The sequence below is a fragment of the Poecilia formosa genome, unplaced genomic scaffold (assembly GCF_000485575.1).
Source record: "Poecilia formosa unplaced genomic scaffold, Poecilia_formosa-5.1.2 Scaffold347, whole genome shotgun sequence".
NCBI classification, from domain to species: domain Eukaryota; kingdom Metazoa; phylum Chordata; class Actinopteri; order Cyprinodontiformes; family Poeciliidae; genus Poecilia; species Poecilia formosa.
The window spans coordinates 84,964-104,678 of record NW_006800286.1 but is presented as its reverse complement, the minus strand read 5'-3'; the positions used below and the strand labels follow the sequence as shown (position 1 = coordinate 104,678).

The 19,715-nt window shown below is 39.9% G+C and overlaps 1 protein-coding gene across 2 annotated transcripts in view; it reads left to right on the top strand.

Moving 5' to 3' along the window:
• Positions 1-19,715, top strand: part of dennd1b (DENN/MADD domain containing 1B) — a 138,594-nt gene that overhangs the window by 48,374 nt on the left and 70,505 nt on the right. Inside the window, exons 4-9 of one of the 2 annotated variants that reach the window (XM_007574230.2) lie at positions 2,580-2,629; positions 4,766-4,885; positions 10,747-10,816; positions 12,548-12,628; positions 14,652-14,711; positions 19,231-19,284. In XM_007574230.2, the coding sequence (XP_007574292.1) occupies positions 2,580-2,629; positions 4,766-4,885; positions 10,747-10,816; positions 12,548-12,628; positions 14,652-14,711; positions 19,231-19,284 (435 nt within the window). The remainder of the gene's footprint in view (positions 1-2,579; positions 2,630-4,765; positions 4,886-10,746; positions 10,817-12,547; positions 12,629-14,651; positions 14,712-19,230; positions 19,285-19,715) is intronic. The other variant, XM_007574231.2, reaches the window with a different exon arrangement.

Sequence of the window (19,715 nt, the reverse complement as noted above, 5' to 3'; positions counted from 1 at the left end):
TAGCATTCTTGTAGCAGGATTTGTCTTCCTGGTTGGCGATGAAAAAGAGCAGTGGGTGTCTTGCAGCCAGCTTGACCCATCAGCAACATGCAGTAGAGGCCGAGTTATGTTGTTACTCTACGCTTCCAACAGCTGGAGAAAACCAAATTCACTCTTTTACTTTCCTCCACTTTTAAGGAATAGAAAATGTAGGAGTGCTATAATCGAAAAGTTTTATGTATAATTTATCTACGCTTTAATGCCAAACGCTGGTCCATTTCCAGATCACAATAAGAAAAGTTTGGTAGTTTTAAGAGTAGTTAAAAGAGGAGCATATTTTGCAGAAAGAGAACATTACCTTCATGAACATTATTTAAATTTAAATTTGGTCTTGTAAGAAACATTTGTGTAATTCTATGAAATCCTGACTGTCTATGCCTTTGTTAAGATGTATGAAATTTCCACCTTAAATCATTATACTAGGAAGATGAAGAGAAAGAAAAAAGGTGGATCTTGTCCAACTTCACAAACATGCTTGCAAGGCACAGCTGTCTGGACTGTTTAACGTCTAAAGACAGCCAGTCTGAAAGTGCCTATATGTTGGATGGCGTCCTTAGGTTCCTTATATGGAGGGAGAATATAGCTGTGATTTCAATGTCACACTCTACACAAATACAACCTCATCACTTCACTTCCTGCTGATTCTGTGTGAGATCAGAGTCTCTGCAGCTCCTGGACTGTCACTCAGAAACAGAAACCCGATGTGGGCAGGGCCGCGACAACACTGCAAATCTGGCAACTCGAATGTTTTTATTTGCAGGAAAAAGAGCGTCTCTCCATGCGTGTGTGTGTGTGTGTGTGTCTGTTTGGGTTTGTGTGCCATATGCAGTGTGCCAGGGAGGGCTCTCTGGAACATATTGGTGTGCGTGCATTGTGGTTAATAATAGTAGCAAAAGCATAAAACGATGGCAGCTCTGATGTGTGTGACAGTTTTACAGCCGCACACGCCAAGACTTAGTCTCACACGCACACACACACACGCACCGAAAAACAGACCTCCTCTGCCACAGTACCATCCGTCTTTGTTGAGTTCTCAATTTTATCACGGATCCAGATAAGGAAAAACAGTCACTTCCTAACCACCCACCCACCCCGCCTCGCCTCCAGCCCCTCCCTAATGCTCCATATCTGGGCACAGGCTCTCATAGAAGCATATAGCCCACTGAAAATCAGCCACCCACACAAACACATAAATGTACAGGCCTCACCAGCCTTGGATGGAATGAGCAAAGTCCTTGAAGCAAGCATAACATTTAAATGCACAGATTCACACGACACACACACATCCTGTCATAGCTCATTGCTGCTTTTGGTTGGCTGTCTGGAGCGATGTTTGTGTTGTGCCGGGGTGACAGATTTAAGTTTTGATGAGGCGGGCAGGGGGTGAGGGGGGGATCGGTGACTGCTCCCCATGGTGAGGTCTTAGAGACAGTAGACAGCAGCAGCAGCAGCAGAAACCCAACCTGTCGTCCGGATCAATCTCTGGGGGAGGCAGGGAGATGGAAGAGGAGAAACTGCATCACTCACTGCTCGGATGTGTCCAATAAAAAAATAAAAAAATAAATAAAAAAAAGACCAAAACCTCAGCTCAGTGGCCGAGCTTGGCAAGTAAACGAAAGAGGAAGAGAGAGACGGCTGGGGAGGCCAGAGCGTAGCAGAGAGCCACCCAGTACCCAGGATTAGTCTTTGAGCTTGGCAGAGCAGGACCAGAACTGAGGGAGAGGTAGCAGGCAGACAGACGGCCAGAACGGACCTGGCAGCCATTCTGGGCCAGGTTAGCGGCCAGAGAGAAGACGAGCCGGAGCGACAGGCAGAGTGGGGACCCCGCGCTCGCTTTCTGTGTGGCTGGGCTGGAGTGGCTCACCCATATGGTGCACCGCACTGTTCATGCTCCCTGTCTAAATCCATATGCCGCTGGTGGAAAAGACCAGCGCCCCCTCCCCGTCTTCCCTACCTCGCATCAAGAGCACGCAGACCCACAGGGGAGGTGTTGGGAGGTAAAGCCCTGCAGGCTTGTACCCCCCCTCCGTACCTCTTAACCCCACAGAGCTGCTTAGCCTATTGTCACTACAATCTGCCACCATAGCCTGGGTGCTGTGTGTATCCCCCCCCCAACCACCCTTGCCCTCTTTTTCTCTTCCATTCTCTCTCTTCTCAAGCCCTTTCATCTCCCTTTGGCACCTGATAATCGATGAACTTATTAACTGCTAATTATTCAAGCTGTGCATCGAGGATCCCTCCCTTATTCTTGGAAAAAAGGGAACGTTTCCACTCTGTTCTGACAAATAAATTGGGTTATATTGCCCATTCATTTGGATTAAGTGCATTTAGGCTGCACTGTTTGGGATGTTAAGACTTTGTCAGATTGCTATCAGTACTGTTTAGCATTAATCCCCATTTTGTTCTGCCAGTTGATAGCCTAACCCTAACCCCTACTTGGTGGAGGCCCAAGAAATTTCCATACTGAAATATACAGTCTTGTTCATTTTCTCTGTGATATGTCTAAAAGGATTTGTTTCTTTCTGTGTTCTGTTTTTTAGGAAGTTCTTCAGACAATACCAAAGTTCTGCTTTCCCTTTGACGTGGAAAGGTATGATTCCTCTCCTCTCCGTCTCCGTTTCCTGGTTTCACCTCATTTGACTTGTTCACACACCTCGAAAAACTGATCACTTCTCACACCTAAAGACAGAAAATGAGATGTACAGTTTATACTTCTCAGATGTGACAGTGATGAGCTCTAAATTGCAATCACTTAGTGATATTGTCACCTGCCAATTTCCTGACTGTCGGAGCTTAATGATGAGTGTTTATTGTGGTCGTGTCCACATGGGTGGGATTGCTTGTTCAAAACAAACAAACACAAAGCTGAAACTCTTCTTTCATGCCTTGGACAGACTGCATGAAATTAAGAAAACACGATGTTCAATAACATTGGTAAATGTTGTGACAGCGGCATGACTAGAGATAGTAAAACCCATAATTAATTGTTACGGTCTTTCTGCTTTGGTTTCATGTCAAATGTGGATCCAATATAACGAGTATTAAGTAGTTCCCTCTCAGTTCAGGTTTTTATGGGGAAAAAAGTTGCTTCTGACTGAGTTCTGCTGTTTGGCAATAAAAGCATTCAGTGGTACTTTAATGACTTGACCACCTTACCAACTCGTTACCTTCAAAAACCTTTTACCATACCATGCCAGTTTTATTTATAAAATCACATTCTTGTGTTATTGTAGTCCTGGTTGTGTTAAAATGTTCGGCATGGTGTGGAGTTCTGAATGTTTTATGCTAACCTTGGGAACCACTGATTTATAGTAATTTTCTAAACTTGTTTCATAGTTTATTATAAATAAATAAATAAATAAGTAAAATATTTCTTAGTCATTTTGGATGCATCAAGAGTCCTCATATGTAGGATTTCATTAGAGTCAAAATGAGAATAAAACCAAAATAACCATAAGATGAGTGTTTGTGGAAAAACGTTTAGAATTTAATAAACAATGGCATCCTAGGTGAGCCTTTTTGATTTTATCTTTGTTTTTAGATGGTAAAAACACTGAACTTCTAAGTTAAATAAACCAAGAGTAAATTTTGTGGTTTGTTCACAAGGAATGAATTGATGAAAGGGGAAAATTAGCCAAGAGAATATTTGCAAAAAGATCTGAAAATCTCACATAATTTAACTCAAATATATAATGTCACATTCTGTGTTCATACCACAGTCCAAAAACATGGTGGATGGGTAAATTGGTCTTTCTATATAGCCCTGTACTGTGAGTGAGTGGTTATTTGATCTGGATCTCTGTGTGACTGGCGACCTGTCCAAGGTGAACCCCGCCTGTTACCCAATGGCTGCTTTAGTCAGGAACTATTGACTCCTATAAAACAGATTAAGACCTCTGATCATACTGAAATAACTCCAGGCCACATCCTGCTGGAAGCTACTATTAATTGGAGTCATGTGAACACGGTTTCCTAAAAGTAGTCTGTGAGTGGAATCTAGAAAATTACTTTGAAATGTAATTTGTTAAAGCAGGTACAAAAATGACCCATGGATGGCAGTAAGTCTTGTGCGCCATCCACAAGTACAAAATCAAAACTGCAAAGATATAAAATGTCTTAAGGGTTGAAATGATAACAATGATCTGATAAAAACAATTAAATATTCACCAGAATATGTGTAAGTGATTACATGTTAATGTGTAAGTGATGAGACCAACAAGTGTCATTGGTGAAAATGAGGTCACCTGTGACAGCCAGTGTCATTGATGAGTTGAGGAATAAATCATGTGTTTCTGTACATGTAACATGATCTGCTCAGGCCTGAACTATCTGAAAAGTCCCAGTTTTTATATTGGAACATGTGAAATGATCCATTCTTCAGACAGAACAGGGATGTAGGGAGGACTGAGCTTTTACTGAAGCTGAGCTGCTGCCATCTAGTGGTGGAAATGTGAATCGAGCTTAATACATATTTATCTCAAAACCTCAGAGAAGCTTTGATTTTATAACTTTTAAACATGAAATATGTGGAATTAATGTGTTTGCAGTTCATTCTCAAGGTTAAATCAACCAGAATTGAGCCATCCTTGATTGAAATGTGTTAACCCTCTGCATTAATTTAGCATAATTTTGTCTGTTATTAATTGTTGCTAATTCTTCCCACATTTATTAATAAACTGCTGGCTGTTTAGCCTTCACTGCGTGCGCCCCTCTGTGTCGTCGGCAGGGTTTCCCAGAATCAGGTGGGGCAGAACTTCACCTTTGTTCTCACAGACATCGACAGCAAGCAGAGGTTTGGTTTCTGTCGACTCACCCAAGGCTGCCGGGTCTGCATATGTCTCCTCAGGTAACACACACAGCCACTCTCTAATTGTCATTTTAAACTTCATTATTGAAGTTTTTTGTTTTAAGGATTATGTCTGATTTCAAGACATTAAATTAAAAGTCAGAAAAATACCTTTTTGCAAGTAAAGTTGCAAATCCTAAGTAGCCATAAATGTGAATAAATAAATTTTTTACAAGCTGCTTTTATTTTTTACTTATTTCTTAAGTAGCTATCATAAAGATATGAGTATCCCTGTTTGTTTTGTATGGTGGAGGATAAAACCTTTTTTAATTTACAACATCTTAGAAACGATCACAGATTTTTGAAACAACCTTTTCATTCATTCTCACACCGTGCTGCACTTTGCCAGAAAAACAAATTTATGTTCTTATCTGCCCACACAAATATGTTTCTAAAGTGCCTATAATTATCCAAAACTTTAGCCGTTTTTATATTTTTTTTATAGCTTTATTCCTTCTATCACAGCGCAGACAAACGAGGACCCCGGACGTTGAAAAATTTTATTTCTCTTTGCATAAATATGCTCCTAAAAAAAGCTATTATCTGTTAATTTCCAAGTAATTTAATGTCGATGCAATGTTGTTTTGTTTTTTTTTGTTGTTTTTTTTCTTTACAGATGCAATTACTTACCCATTACAAAGAATGAGCACTGCAGTGAAAATCTCAGTGGACAGGCTTGCTGCACTTTAATAATAACTAAGAAAAAAAAGTAAAAAGATCAATTTTTAATGAATGTAATAAGCAGTTTAAGAAACAACAAATTGGAAAAGCAGCACAAAGCCTTCCTCTGTTCTCTGTTTGTGAAGCAGCACTCCTGTAAGGCTCGCTCTCGCCTCTGTGTGTGTTTGTGTGGCTGGTGATGGACAGTCGTGGGTTTGTCGCTGGCCTGATGAGCTGCTGTGAAGAACAGTGCCCTCGTACCCCCCCTCGCACCCACCTTCCCCACACATACACACTCGTATATACCACCCACCCTTCCTGGCCAGCTTCCGTGGCCTTTGTTTTTCCTTTCTCTCCCTCTCCATCTCGTGCTCTCTGTCTCTCCCTCTCTTTCCTCCTCGTTATTCGGCTGCTGCCACAGTGCGACAGCAAAGACGCTCGGCCCATAATTATGCATGAAGCTTCGCTGCCAATTAGCAGAGGCTCCCCCGTCCCTCTCGCTGAGTTAGACATGCTAATTCATTTGACATATGATGTATAAAATTCATTATGCATTCTGAGTAGTTTGCATGACTTGGTTCATTTATTATAAAATAACATATAGGAAGTTATTTTTTTCTGCTTTTTTTGTGTATTTGTGCTGCCCAGTTTTCCTCCCCAGATCTTATTTTATTGAATTTTTTAAAAACACTAATAACCACATTATGTTGGGATCATTCGAAAACATAACACTGTTGTAGATTTCCCAGATAAGGAATGTGAACAATTTTCAAAATATATTTTTTCAAGGTCCTGGGTTGAAAGTTCATTTTGTTTAGATAGATGATAAAGAACAAATCACAAAATAAAACAGGGAAGACTATCTGAACTCCCTAGTTTTATTGAGTTTTAATCATTTCCAAAGAATAAAAGCTAAACTTTAATTAAAACAGTTTGCTTCTGTGATCGCTGAAATGTCTGCTCTGTAAAATTGTCACCTCTGCTTACAAGAGGAAGTGCCTTAATGAGTAGGACAGTTTTATGTGGAAAGGCCTTTGTAGTCTCGTTGCTGAAGTTGTGGCCAGAATAAAGCCACAGATCACACCAGATAAAGAAACGCGCTGAAATCTCATTATTATTTTAATGTTCTATCCTCATATCTCCTCTCACTCTTCCCCACTAGGTGTTAAATCATTTTTGTTCCCTCTTTTAGATAGATAAAAAAGTAATTTTGTGTAACAGCAGATGTTTTAGGATACATTTTAAGTACTGAGTGGCTCCAGTTATTGGTCACTTTTTCAGGACGACACTTCCTCCCCTCCCCATACTTAACCCCTGACCCCAGAAAGTAAATGTGTAATGCAATCTTCAGCTGAGCCGTCTACAAAGTGTAGGTGACTTATGATTACAGATTCCTCTGCAGTAAAAACGATTTAAGGCTCATCGAAGGAACAGGAATAACTGTCGTGCTTAACACCCAACTTACTTTATGGCAGCCAAAGAGGGCTGGCTTTTGTCTAAACATTTAATTTCCAACATTCTTTGTTGTTGAGATTTTTTAAGTCTTTTTTATTTTTATTTTATTTTTTTTTACTTTTTCAGGCTTACACTACGTTTTGCTTTTTCTTTGAGTCCCAGAGTTGCTTCTTTTAGGCCCGTTCAAACGTCCACGGCGTTAGGTGGTCTGAGCCTGGAACGGAGAGACTGCGAGTGGGTCGCAGATTAATTGGTTCGCTCTTTGAGTACATGGCACTTTGAGAAGACGTGTGCTTAAAATGGTAGGAGAGATCGCGGGACCCCCACGCACTGAGCACTCCAGTGATAGATGCCTCTCCCCCCCTCCCTCTCTCTATCGGAGGATTTGCGAAGCACAAACAGATCTGAGCAATGAACTGTGACGAGTAGGAGTATCTCTCAGTGAGCTTTCCAAACTTTAACTTTGCGTGTGCAGAGCAGGGCAGGGGAGGGGAGAAGAATACACCAATGCATCCTTAAAATATATTAATTTGTCTCCTTTTGAAGAAGGAAAACTTTCTCCGTCTTTCAAATATGAGTTTATTATTGATAATTTGCGAGGGTTTCGATTTGCCAGTGATTGTGTGTATTCCGTTAAATTTACAGCACTTTGGTTAAGGAGTGTAATGTCTGTGAGCTCTGTGAGGCCTGACGGCGCCGCTGACGGCGAGGCTTTCATTTATATACCGCACATCGGTGAAAACTTGAAGGTTTAATGTCCAGAGAACACAAGTCGTAAATGAGTCGGGTAATTTATCGAACTTACACTGCCCCTATCAGAGTGAAGTGTGTAAATTCAGAACCCTCCACATTATCACTACGAATTTACTCTCTAAACTGCTGCTGTCGCATAATCTCTGAACAACTGCCTTAATTATCTACTAGAAAACTTTAGATTTTCCTATTTTCTTTGTCACTGTGCAGTGACAAAATAAGCTTGACTTCTGCCTTGGTTGTCACTGTTCCACTTATTTAAACTGTTATGTTAGTACTCTTAGCTATAGATGCAGGCAGGTTTAAGCTAGTAGCTACTTTCTTTGAGCTGTTTTATGACTTGAGTGGTAAGTTTTCCTGGGTTTCCCATCTTGAAAGTTTCTTAAAAAGTTGCTCTTCATCTTTAAATACTTTCATCAACCTAAAATGCTTCTGTTATCAGACCAGATCTCTTGTGAAGAGTGCAGCTCCTCTCTTTTTAATAATTATTATCTTGATAACATATAAGTTCTGTTTTATTGTAGAAGTGAATGGAAAAGGTGCAGTTCTCTATCAATTAGCATTTTGCATTTTTATGTACTTTGCCATTGTGCTCATTCTCCATTGTTGAGACTCTGCATTGCTTGTCACAGTTGGTTGTTTTAAACTTTTAAAATATTAATTACTCAGATTGTAAATCTTTGTATTTGGGAAAATAGTAATTTTATTGTAACCATTGTCTGAATTTGAATAAGGCTCAACAAATATCTGGCTTGCTTTATTTAGTTAAAGGAATAGATTACTAATTAAAAGTTCATAAAACTGAACCTCAAAAATTATATAGATAAATAAAAAAAATTCTCCGCTTGTTAGACCAGACTTTTTGTAGTTTTGCAAATGTAGCACCTACTGCATGTATAGTCATCATTACTAATATTATTATTATTATTATTATTATTATTATTATTATTAAATACATCTTTTGTCATGGTAACATAATCTCAAACTGACAAAAAGAATGGTATCATTCTCATACAGAGAGCTTGAAATTTTCCTTTCTTATCATTTTCTGCCTGAAGCAAAATAAAGTTGGACTTATTAATTATCTTATTTGTCTCTCTTAAAGTTAGATTTTTATATAGAGTTGACTGTCTGACTTATTGTTGCCCATCCTGTCTGTCTTGAATGGAATGTTCTCTTGGCTTTCCAATTTTGTCTGTGGAAATTTTTTTACCCCAGGGTTAAGATGATGTCATAGACATCAAAATTACATTTTACTGATTAAGTTACAAACTGTAAGAATGAAAAGCTGCTTCAATGACTTTTAGTGTAAATTAATTGTGCTGCAGATACTTATTTACTTAAAAAAATGACAGTTTAGCCTTGGATTATCACTGAAAAATTTACATTTATCTAAATTGTCAGATTATGTTACTGTAATGAAAAAATGCATTTTGCACATCAAAAACTGACCCGTGGGTGTTGCTTGACATGGCAGAAATAGGTCTTCAGGTTCATATACGGTCAGCATGTAAATTAACATAAGTGTGTTTGATTGAGTCTCTCCTGCAAGTGTGACCCGATTGTGGTAAATCTTCATGCAGATGTCAAAATATCGGCATGTTAAGAGTCTGATTGTTTCAGACTAATGGTCACTCAGCCTCTCTGATTGGCGCGCTTGGCTGCACTTCTCCTGAAGAACCGGGCTGTCATTGGCCCCTCACGGATTTAGTGATATGAAAATTTGCATTAGGTCCACTTTATTGTTTTCTTGTTGTCTGTTAATTCCAGTCTGCAGAGCAGCCAGTGACCCATGCCCTGGCAACTCCTCGCTCTCCAGCCAACAGCTTTAGCTTGGCTGTAAACTCTGTCACTTTAAAACCCGAGGTTTAAACATCTCCCGCTGCAACAAAATACTTCAAACTTGGGTCATTTTATGAGATATGTAACTAAATCATTGCTCAGAGAGTTTTATATTGAGATTAAAATAATATTTACGTTCATTTTCAACCCATGCATCCATCAAAGTTAATAAAGCATCACAAGGAGTGTCTGTTTATTTAATTGCAGTCCTAAAAGTCATCAGCCAGAATTATTGCTCATTCAGGGTCTAAATCTGCATGTTAAAACCCCAAACTGCATCAAAATTCAATACCATGATAGGATCTCATGTTTTTATTATTTAATTGCATAACATTAAATGAACTGAGCCCTCACAGCCTTTTATGCTGGAGTAAAATGTTGGCCTCCTTCCACCCAGAAAGCGAGCCTACTTGGCCAAGAATATGTCAACTTTGTAAAGAAAGCCATGCTGCAGATGCTTTAGCTTATGTTGGGTGTTCTTACTGATTAGCCTCAACACAAACACTGCTGTATGAATTATTTGGAGCTTGTTAATGAATTAATTTACTTTACATTAATTATATAAAGTAACATTTTTTTTAATATGTGCGGGGCATGAAAAGCAGCAGTTTGAGGGGCAGAGCAGGCAGGTGGGGGAGGGTGGTGTAAAGGGGGGAAGGGGTGGTGTATTTTTGTTAAGCTTGTGCATCTGGGATCAGCATGCTTGTAAACCATAGTATCCCTCTGCACCATATAAAAGCAATGCAGTGTTTTTTTTGTTTGTTTTTTTTTTAAGGATCTACAATCTTGTTTTCTTTTCATCTTTTTTTTTTTCTTTACTGCCCTAAAGAGGAGACACGGCAAAAATTTATCACATGCAAAGGGCAGAAAGAATGTAATAAGAAAGATGTGGTAGCATACGTTTGGAGTAAGAATTGGGATCTTTCCTCAATCTGTGCATTTTATCTTGAAACAACAGGTCAAATGAGGAAGACATTTTGAGAAACACACATTCAAGTTTTCTGCAGACCGACTCCCTTTGCGCTTGTATTTTAAATAAATAACACACTAGTCCGCTTTGATTCGTTGCATCTTGTTTGTTTATTGTAGAAGCTGATGAAATGAATGCCGACTTCTCCATATTTATTGCATTAATGTGTTTCTCTCCGCAGCTATCTACCATGGTTTGAAATCTACTACAAGTTGCTGAACACACTGGCTGACTACTTAACAAAACAGCAGGTAATCACTCATTCTGTTTCCAATAACCATAAGGTGCCTGGAGTTTTTATGCATTTACAAATAAGACAACATTTTATTTGGATTTGACTGATAAACAATCACACCATGTATTTTCTTAAAGTCTGTGTTGTGGTGAGACGTTTCCCTCCACTGTGTGTTCGTCTGCATGCTGCATGTTTTGTATTTTTTTATATATTTTTTTTTTGTCTCGGGCTTGAATTGGTTCCTCTTGTTAGCAGCAACAGTGTTGACATTTCACAGACCAAACGCTGATCTGACACTGGAAGTTATTCCTGATGATTTACTGGAAAACAAATCGTTAAAAACAATACACACACGCACACTCGCAAGTTAGCAAACAAACACACACATGCCTGCACTTCACAAAAGTCGTCTCCCCAGACTATTCGCTGCATTGTACGAGCAAAAGGGAGGGGAAATGTAAAATATGCAACAAACTGGGGAGATGTGCAGAGTCTACTGCATAGGGTGTAGGTGATGTTCCAATGTTTAGACTGAAGAGAGGGTGAAAAGGAGAGGAAGGGAGGGAGACGGAGGAGGAGAGGCAGAGAGCTTTGGGACCACTTTTCAATTGTCATGTAGTCGTTGCTTCTCCCCGGATCCTCGGGGAGCTGTTATCAGGACAGTGTGTCGTGCTAAAAAAAAAAAAAAGACAGTCACATCACATAAACAATCAACGTACATCCACATAATTCTTCAGCTATAAGAGATTCGGTGGAATAATCTAATGTGGTTGAGGAAAAGTAAATGCGGCTGGAGCGTTTTTTTTTTTTTTTTTTTTTTTTTTTTTAGCACAAAGGGGGGGGCGCGAAAAAAAGCAGGGAAAGAGGGGGGGAAAAAAAAAAATCCTGGGTGACTGAAATGTTAGTGTGCATGATTTGGTTTCTATTTACCCCGCTGTCCGTTCCAGGCGAGAGGGAGATGTTGACAGACGAGGGAAGACAGAAGAGCGATGAGGGTTTAGAGTGAGGGGTAAATGAACTGTTTCCCCAGGCCGTGTTGCTGACCATGCGTGTGAGCATTGAGCCTCTCATGACAGGAGGCTGTTCGATTGCACACACCCCAGCTAGCACCCCTCCCCTCCCGCCCCCCCCCCCTCCTCTGCTCACTGTACGTTGCCACCCATCGCCTCTCTGAATCTGTGGCTTGCACACAACTCGCAGTATCTTCTTATAGCCCAGACCGAAAACAAAGTTCTTAGTGAAGAAAAAAGCTCGACGAAACTCCACAGCAGTTCACTAACTGCTTTCCCAGAAGTTTGAATACGAGTTTCACTTTTTAGTGTTGCCTTCTGAAAGATTTTCCTCTTCCAGAAGACACGGGATTGTAAATAGGAGTCATAAATGTTGGATGAGTAAATTCAAAGCCGGTTCTGTGGTCAAACCCGGCTCTCTGACAGCTTCCTTAAGCCCTGTTTTTGGAGCGGGGACCCCCTGGTTAATTAGTCGCAGGCTGCTCTCGGCTGTAAATCAGCGCCGCTGGATAATAAGCGTCTGCAGCCATACACTCCGCCGTCTTTTAACCCCAACACTTCTCGTTAAACATATGTCAGTCGGATGTTGTCGAGCCCTTCAGGCCTCGCTGCAGGTTTGCCCTCTGGTCTGCCGCGGTGCCTGTCCCAGCACCGTTGTCAAGATTGACACATAACTTGTGTTATCAACAAAACAAGTAAATATAATTCATGTGTCCCATGTTTTTTCTCTCCCTTAGGAAAATGACTTGAATGACTTGCTGAATTCCCTCTATGAGCTGCCTGTGCCAAAGCCTTTCACACCAGTCAACTTGAGTGTGGTAGGTATACATCTGTTATTCTGCTAGATCAGATGCAAGACAGCTGAGGCAGAGACAGACAGAGGGAAAGGTACCGCAGCAGCATGTTGCATCAGGGACGGTGACGACAATTGGGCGAAGTAGTTAAAAGTGAACCAAGAGACACTGAGGACGTAATGTAAAGCAGAAAACATGGCGAGCAAAAGGGAAAGATAATGAGAAATAAAACGAGATTGACAGAAAAAGAGACCAAGACGGCATGAGAATGTGCAGAAATAAGGAGATCGGCAAAGTGCAGAGGTTGAGATGTGAGAGAATAAATGAGAGAGAGGCAGAGGAGATGCAGAGCGCGGAGCAGGAGGAGGTTAAGGCAGGCCGGGCGGGAACGGACACGCGCACGGGGCCCGGGACTGACACCGTGTTTGGAAACAAGAAGTGGCGCTTACAGGGTTTTTTTGTGTGATAAGCTCAAGCTGGACACGTTTAAACATGAAGGGCCCTTTCACAGCTCATCATGTCTCCTGCTTATCAAGAAACTGCAACGGCCTAACGAGCTCAGGTCCCTCAAAGTCAGCTTCTGTTTGAGTTAACTCTGACACGAGCTCTCATGGAATGCCTCCAACATTAAACACTGTCACTTCTGTAAGCCCGGCCGATTTAAGCACAACGTAAAGGTTTTTAGCCAGTCTGCTAAGCTCACAATCTCCAGACTCCACACCATGAAGGGATCAAAAGAGTTTCGGTATTAGCCTTTGTCCTTAAGGACCACCACTCCACCCCTACACCCCCTTTTTTTAACCAATTAAGCAAGCAACTGTAAGTCGACTCTACAGCAAAGGTCTCTGAAGGATGTACATCTAATTACCCAGATGAATTTGCAAAAAAAGAAAAGACAAAAAGAAAACAGGACAAATATCAGGTCAATAAAGTCAAGATTTAGTTTGTAGTTTGCGTGTTTTTGTCTGAATAAACTAGTCAGTCAGCCAGATATTTTATTCAGCCAATTTTATCTTTTCAGCTTAACTACTAAAAACATTGTTTTTTCTTCCCTTTATAGTCATTAAGTGCATCAGAGTTGAGGAGATTTTTAGTCTGTAAACAGATGAACAAACAGGATGAACTTTGACGCACTAAAAATCTAATAAAGGTTTGAAACAAGAGCTTTTTGATGATCTTATAATGCCTTTATTTAAATCTACTGAACCTGTCAAAGAATCTGCAACACATTTTTCTCTTCTTCTTGCCTAAAATAATCCTTCCAAATCTGAAATGGCAGGTCAGATTTTAAAGAAAGTTGCACCTGCCTGGAAAAGACCGATCGGTGCGTCCCCAGATCAAATGTCTCTCCAATCTCAAAGTATATTAGCTTTTGACTTGTTTTTGTGTTGCACATTGGTTACAATAGCCTTACCACAGTTATGCATAGAGATGCACCAATCGGTTGCCCAGAGATTGGAATCAAACAGTTACCCTTGTTTAGGTGTGATTGGTCAAAAACTGAACAGTTTGGGCTTTTTTCCCCCATTACTGAATGCATCGAAACTCCAAACTTCCTTAGTTTTCATCCTATGTAAACACCACGCTCTTTGATGCCTCTTATGAGTTTAATAAAAATCAGATCAAGGTTATGAGAAAATGCTTTGATGCTTAAATAGTCATGATCTTGTAATTCCTTCATTTTCTGTTGTGTTCAAAAGAACCTGGATCATATTTGTTCTCTGATGTGTTTTAGTCCTGAGCATAGAACGTGGAGCTGGAAGGACTTTGAATCTGCAGGTCACACACCCAATGAAAATCAGTATAGGTTCCAAAAAACATCTCTTGAATAAACTTTCTTTATCTCAATCTGAAGGCGACGCTGGAGAACAGAGATGATAGCTTCATCTCATTCCTAGAGAAGCTGCTAGTTTAATATTTAATTGATAAAGCAGAATTATTCCCTTACAGGAGCCTTTTTTATTTTATCATGGCAGCCAAGAGCAGAAGCCTTGTCCCCTTTCATGTGTGAACCCTGTTTTGCTCTCTCTCTGTCTTATTGTGCAAGAATGAGCGGTTGTGTATTGCCACTGGGCAAGTACTGAGAGATCAGCCAAGCAAGGAGCCGGTGAGTGGAAGAGGAGTGAGTGAGCGGCAGAGACGGGTGGAGGGAAGGATGCTGCTGTGAAATATGAAACTGCTTCTACACTAATCGCATGGGAGCCACTGATTTCCAATTTGGCCAAATAAGCTGCGCTACCGTTTTTACATATAACAAAAACAAACTATCCTGGGTCTGGGTGTGTGTTTCTTCTCCTCTGGAAAACAATCAAACTTTGTAAATGATTAATGTCTTTCCACTCTGCTATATTCTCTCTCTGAAAATCAAAAGTTTTTTTTTTCTTCCTCTCTTTATGTTTAAAGCAAAAGGCAATTGTACTCAAGAAATCTCCTTGATGCCTTTCCAGTTAACCCACTTTCAATGTGTTTTCGTATAAACAAGTCTTCGAAAGAACAAGGAAAGAGGCTGATAAGCAAGCAGACAGCCAATGAAAGCCACGGCTGCACTGAGGAACGTGGCTTCTGATTATCACAGCGCCACGAATTTGTAGACCAACAGGGGAACATAATTTAGCACACAAAGCGCAAGAAAACAAGAAAGAATAGAAATCACACCCCACTGTAGATGTTCTGTGTGGTTTTTAGTAGCTGTCCTCAGTCTCAGAGGTATGACCCAAGTCCCTGATCTTTTAGTACAATTTGTTTATCTGCAACTGCTGTTATTTTAAGTATTCTTTCGATCGTCTTTGTTTTAGTCAGCTGAAAGCACTCTTGCTTTCTATTTGGCAGACAGAAATTATTCAGAAGCAAAGATCAGATCAAAAAGTCCCTCTTGTGCCAACATGCTCACATTTTTAAAATTGTTTCATGTAAAGTTTTGTAAATAAACTCTGTGAGACCACAGCTAGGATATACAGGTTTTTTTTTTTTTTTTGGGAGGAACTGAAGTTGAAAAAGAAATCTGAAGATGTTATTTTTGCTGTTGCATGTGACATCTGGGCAGGAACAAAGCTTTTTTTTTTAATAATGTGGAGCTAATAAGAGAAGCTCCAATCAGAACTTAATGCCTTTTCTTTATTTTTTTCTGAAACTTTGACCTGAGCTGAATCTGATTTATCTACAGTAGACATCGCTAACAGAAGATTTAGTTGCACTAATTAGAAACATCCATCCATCCATCCATTTTCTTTACACCCTTGCCCCTTAGTGGGGTCGGGAGGGGTTGCTGGTGCCTATCTCCAGCTAACGTTCCAGGCGAGAGGCGGGGTACACCCTGGACAGGTCGCCAGTTCCATTAATGTTAAAGCACTAATCAACATATTATGTAGCAGAAGCTAATGCTAAAACGCTAACTTCAGGTTAAATTATATTTGTCTTTAAAAAAACTCCCACAACCCTCAACCACCAATTTCATTTTGACATTAAACCATGAATGAAGTCCAGACACAAACCCCACATCATTTAAAAACAATTTCTTTTAAACCTTTTACATATTTTGTTCTTCCTCTATTTGTAAGCACCTTACCGATATTAAACATGTTTTGAGTCGTCTTCACTCAGTAGTGACATCCACAGCAAAGAGGGTTGTTGTCAGCATTAACCTGTTATCTATGGTGCATTCACTGATCTAAAAAAGATTAGTCTTTTGAGTTACTGAGTGGTCAAACTGAAAATTGTCTGTTTTCTGTCATCAGTGGGTTTATTTGTGTGTCTTTGCAGCTAATTGTTAATTTGCAAGCTATTATTTGCAATGCATATTTATTATGACACATTTGGTCCTCAGTGTAAATTCATTTTTCAATTCAAATGTTGCTGCCGTCAGGAAGTAGGAGCAAACGCATTAATAAATACCCAGAGTAAAAGTCAAATTTTACACATAGTTGTATAAAATAGACATGAAGGTTTCAATTTCCATAAGGTGAGCACACATATTATTGATTGAACTGGCTGTTTTTTCTTTCTTTTTCTTAGAAAATGTTTTGATCACAACTTGGAGGCAAAGCCCTGCGTGTTACTTCCAGTTTAGTGTTTGTTTGTACTGCCTCATCTGTAACAATGACCATCCTCTGGGAATTAGACAAGTGTTTACTCAGGATAATTGTTTTCATGTGTTTATCACTTAATACACACCCACTTGGAGGAAAAATGCAGTGTTTGTCTAGTGCTTTCAGTATTTCTTAGAGGCATGGCCTTGAATCACACCTAATTTTTTACCCCCTTTACATGTTTACTGAATGAAGTAGTAGTAATTTTTGTCATTTGTAATTTCCAGGCCACTAAACTACCCAGAATCCCATATAACACAACATCCAGTGAAGCTACAGAAATAGTCATTATCTGGCCTCCATTTTAATAAAAACCTGCAGGAATGACGAAGTGGTGAAAAAGAAGCATGTGTGCATAAAGAATACCAAATCAAATCATAAAAATAAAAGGCTCCAGTAACCCCCAGTTGGTCTTGGCAGATGGTTTCTCATACTGTGCCAGGTTTTACTGGACGTTTCTTCCTGCTAAAGGGAAGTTTTTCCTGTCCACTGTCGCTACATGCATGCTGGCCATGAGGGATCGCTGTAAAGTCAACGACACAACGCAGCGATTGTCTACTGTCACTATGTGGACATAGGAAGAAAGAAAGCAGCAAGTCAACGAGTTTTCTTGGAAAACATTTTTAACCAAATTGAATAATGAACTGAATTTGACTTCATCACAAAATGGTTTTAAACGAAAGTCTTTCAAACTTTTTTTAAATAATTTTTTCCTTTTATTATTCATTTTCTGCATGACTTTAATTGTGTCTGGGTTTCTGTCCCTGTATTTGTAATAATTATTTGTAAAAACCTTTCGTTTGGGCTCTATTTTGACTAATTGTTTTTCTTAATTACTTTCTTATACTATGTTTTATTATGTGCAGTTAAAACAAGATGTTTACATACATTATAGAAAAAGACATTTCATATAAATTTTCTTTCACTCCCTGATCAATCTAAATTTTTCTGTTTTTCTGTTTTTGTCTTACGGGCCTGAGATCAAAGTGTCATGATGACGTCTCTAAAACCTTGACCTTGTCGTCCTAAAGCCCTTTTTTAACCAATTTGGCTTTATGCTTATGGTTATTGTTTGTTTAGAAGAACCATTTTAGCCTAAGATACACTCTGTTGAGATGTTGTTTCAAGGATAAAAACAGTAGACAGACAGTCAGTGGTCCAAGTGCCTTACTTGAAGTGCACCATTCCCTCCTTCACCCCACAACATAATGCTGCCTCCCCTTTACCGAAGAGGTGTGGCGTTGTATTGTTGAAAACATTCTCTAAATGTAACAATGTCATTTTGACCAAGCTCGTCAGTTTTGGCTTCACCGCATCCTCAACATGTCTTTAAAACCGTAGTTTAGCTTTGTCTGTTGTTTTTAGAATGGTTGAGGCGTTAGCTTAGCACACTTTCACAGATTGGCCTCCGCTGAACTCAGATGTTGTGAATTAACCTATTAGAAACTTACAAATCCATGACTTCATCTGTGCCTTAACAAATAGCTTGACGCCAAAGTGACCTTATTGTATGAAGAACTCTGAGTTCATAATGATTCTAGAAATAATATTGACAAGACTAACTGGCCTAAAAGAACAGAAGTTTTATCTCATTTGTTGGCAGAAAGGGAGGAAAACAAATAGTCTTTTTCAACATTTGTATGAAAACATCTGGTTTCAGATCTGGTGTCTTGACCTTTTTTTGGAGGGATTTTATTTTGTTGTAACTTTTGTATTTGTTTTATTACATATGTTTTTATTTTGCAAAGCTTGTGTTGGATTTTCATGTCCATCTTCCTTCCCAGTGGGGGCCCCGGCTCCAAAAGAGATTCTCGACGATTCGAGGAAACCGAAATGTTTTTGAAGCAACTCTTAAAAAGTATATCAGTCGCAAATCTGAACTCTTACAAAGTTGCCTTAGAAATTTCAGCAACATCACAGAGGATTTTTACGACGACTTGCAACAGATGGTTTGAGTGATGGCCCAGAGACATGCAGGTGTACCAAACATTCAGTAGTGTGTGTAGAGAGACGCAGCAGTGTGTTTCTCTTGGTGGTTTGTCTACCTGCAAACAGCACCTCTCTCAGGCCCCTTTGATCTGAACACTGAACCTGCCCTGCTCTCCCAAAGTGAGACAGGCAGCCCTGTGATCCTCTAAACAACCTGAGTGTGTGTGTGTGTGTGTGTATGGAGAAGTGAATGTGCACACGTGCTTCAGTGCGTGTGTGTGTGTGTGTGTGTGCGTGTGTTGGTTCTCCACAAACCTTTTTAATGCTTAAATAAAGACTCAGTTTTCCACCGGAGACATCACCACAGTGTGTGTCTGTGGGGAGCAGAGCTGCTATTCAGCTTTCTCTGTTCTGCAGGCCTGATAAAAGCATTGCCACGGTTCAGACACCAGCTCAGCAATTCATATAGACAGAGCAGAAGATGAGCCATAAATCATACAACAAAGTGAACGGCCCTTTTCTCCCCTCTTCCCCTCATTCTCTTCTGAATAAGTGCTATGCCTCACTTGTGACCTTCTCTCTTCTCTTTCCTGCATGTTTGTGTTTTCGCAGCACTCCTACTTCATCGCGCCGGATATCAATGGACTGCCAACTATCCCAGAGAGTGTAAGTGCTCATGGAAAAGAGGAGAAAAGGAGAAAAAAGGAGATGAAGGAGAAATCCCTCCCTTATGGAAACATCCCTGCCTCTAATCGTTTTTAATCTAATACACATGTCACCGTTTGAAATTATTGCATCATCCTCTTGTTTCAGATTTATCTCCTGTGGTGCTTGTGCTTTAATGTTGAAGTTTAGTGATTGGCATAAAAGATTCAAACTGAGCACATGCTCTTTGTTGATTTTTGTGTTTAAATTCGAGCTCAAATTTTTATGGCAAGGGACACAAGATGACAGCAATTGTCGGTCTCAGGCTGACGTAGAGTGAAATGTGATCCGTTTTCCCCAATCTGACTATTTTGGATGGATCACAGGCATGAATGCAGCTGAAACACACATAATTCTTACCATTTATTTTTAATGCAAATCAATCTCTGTAG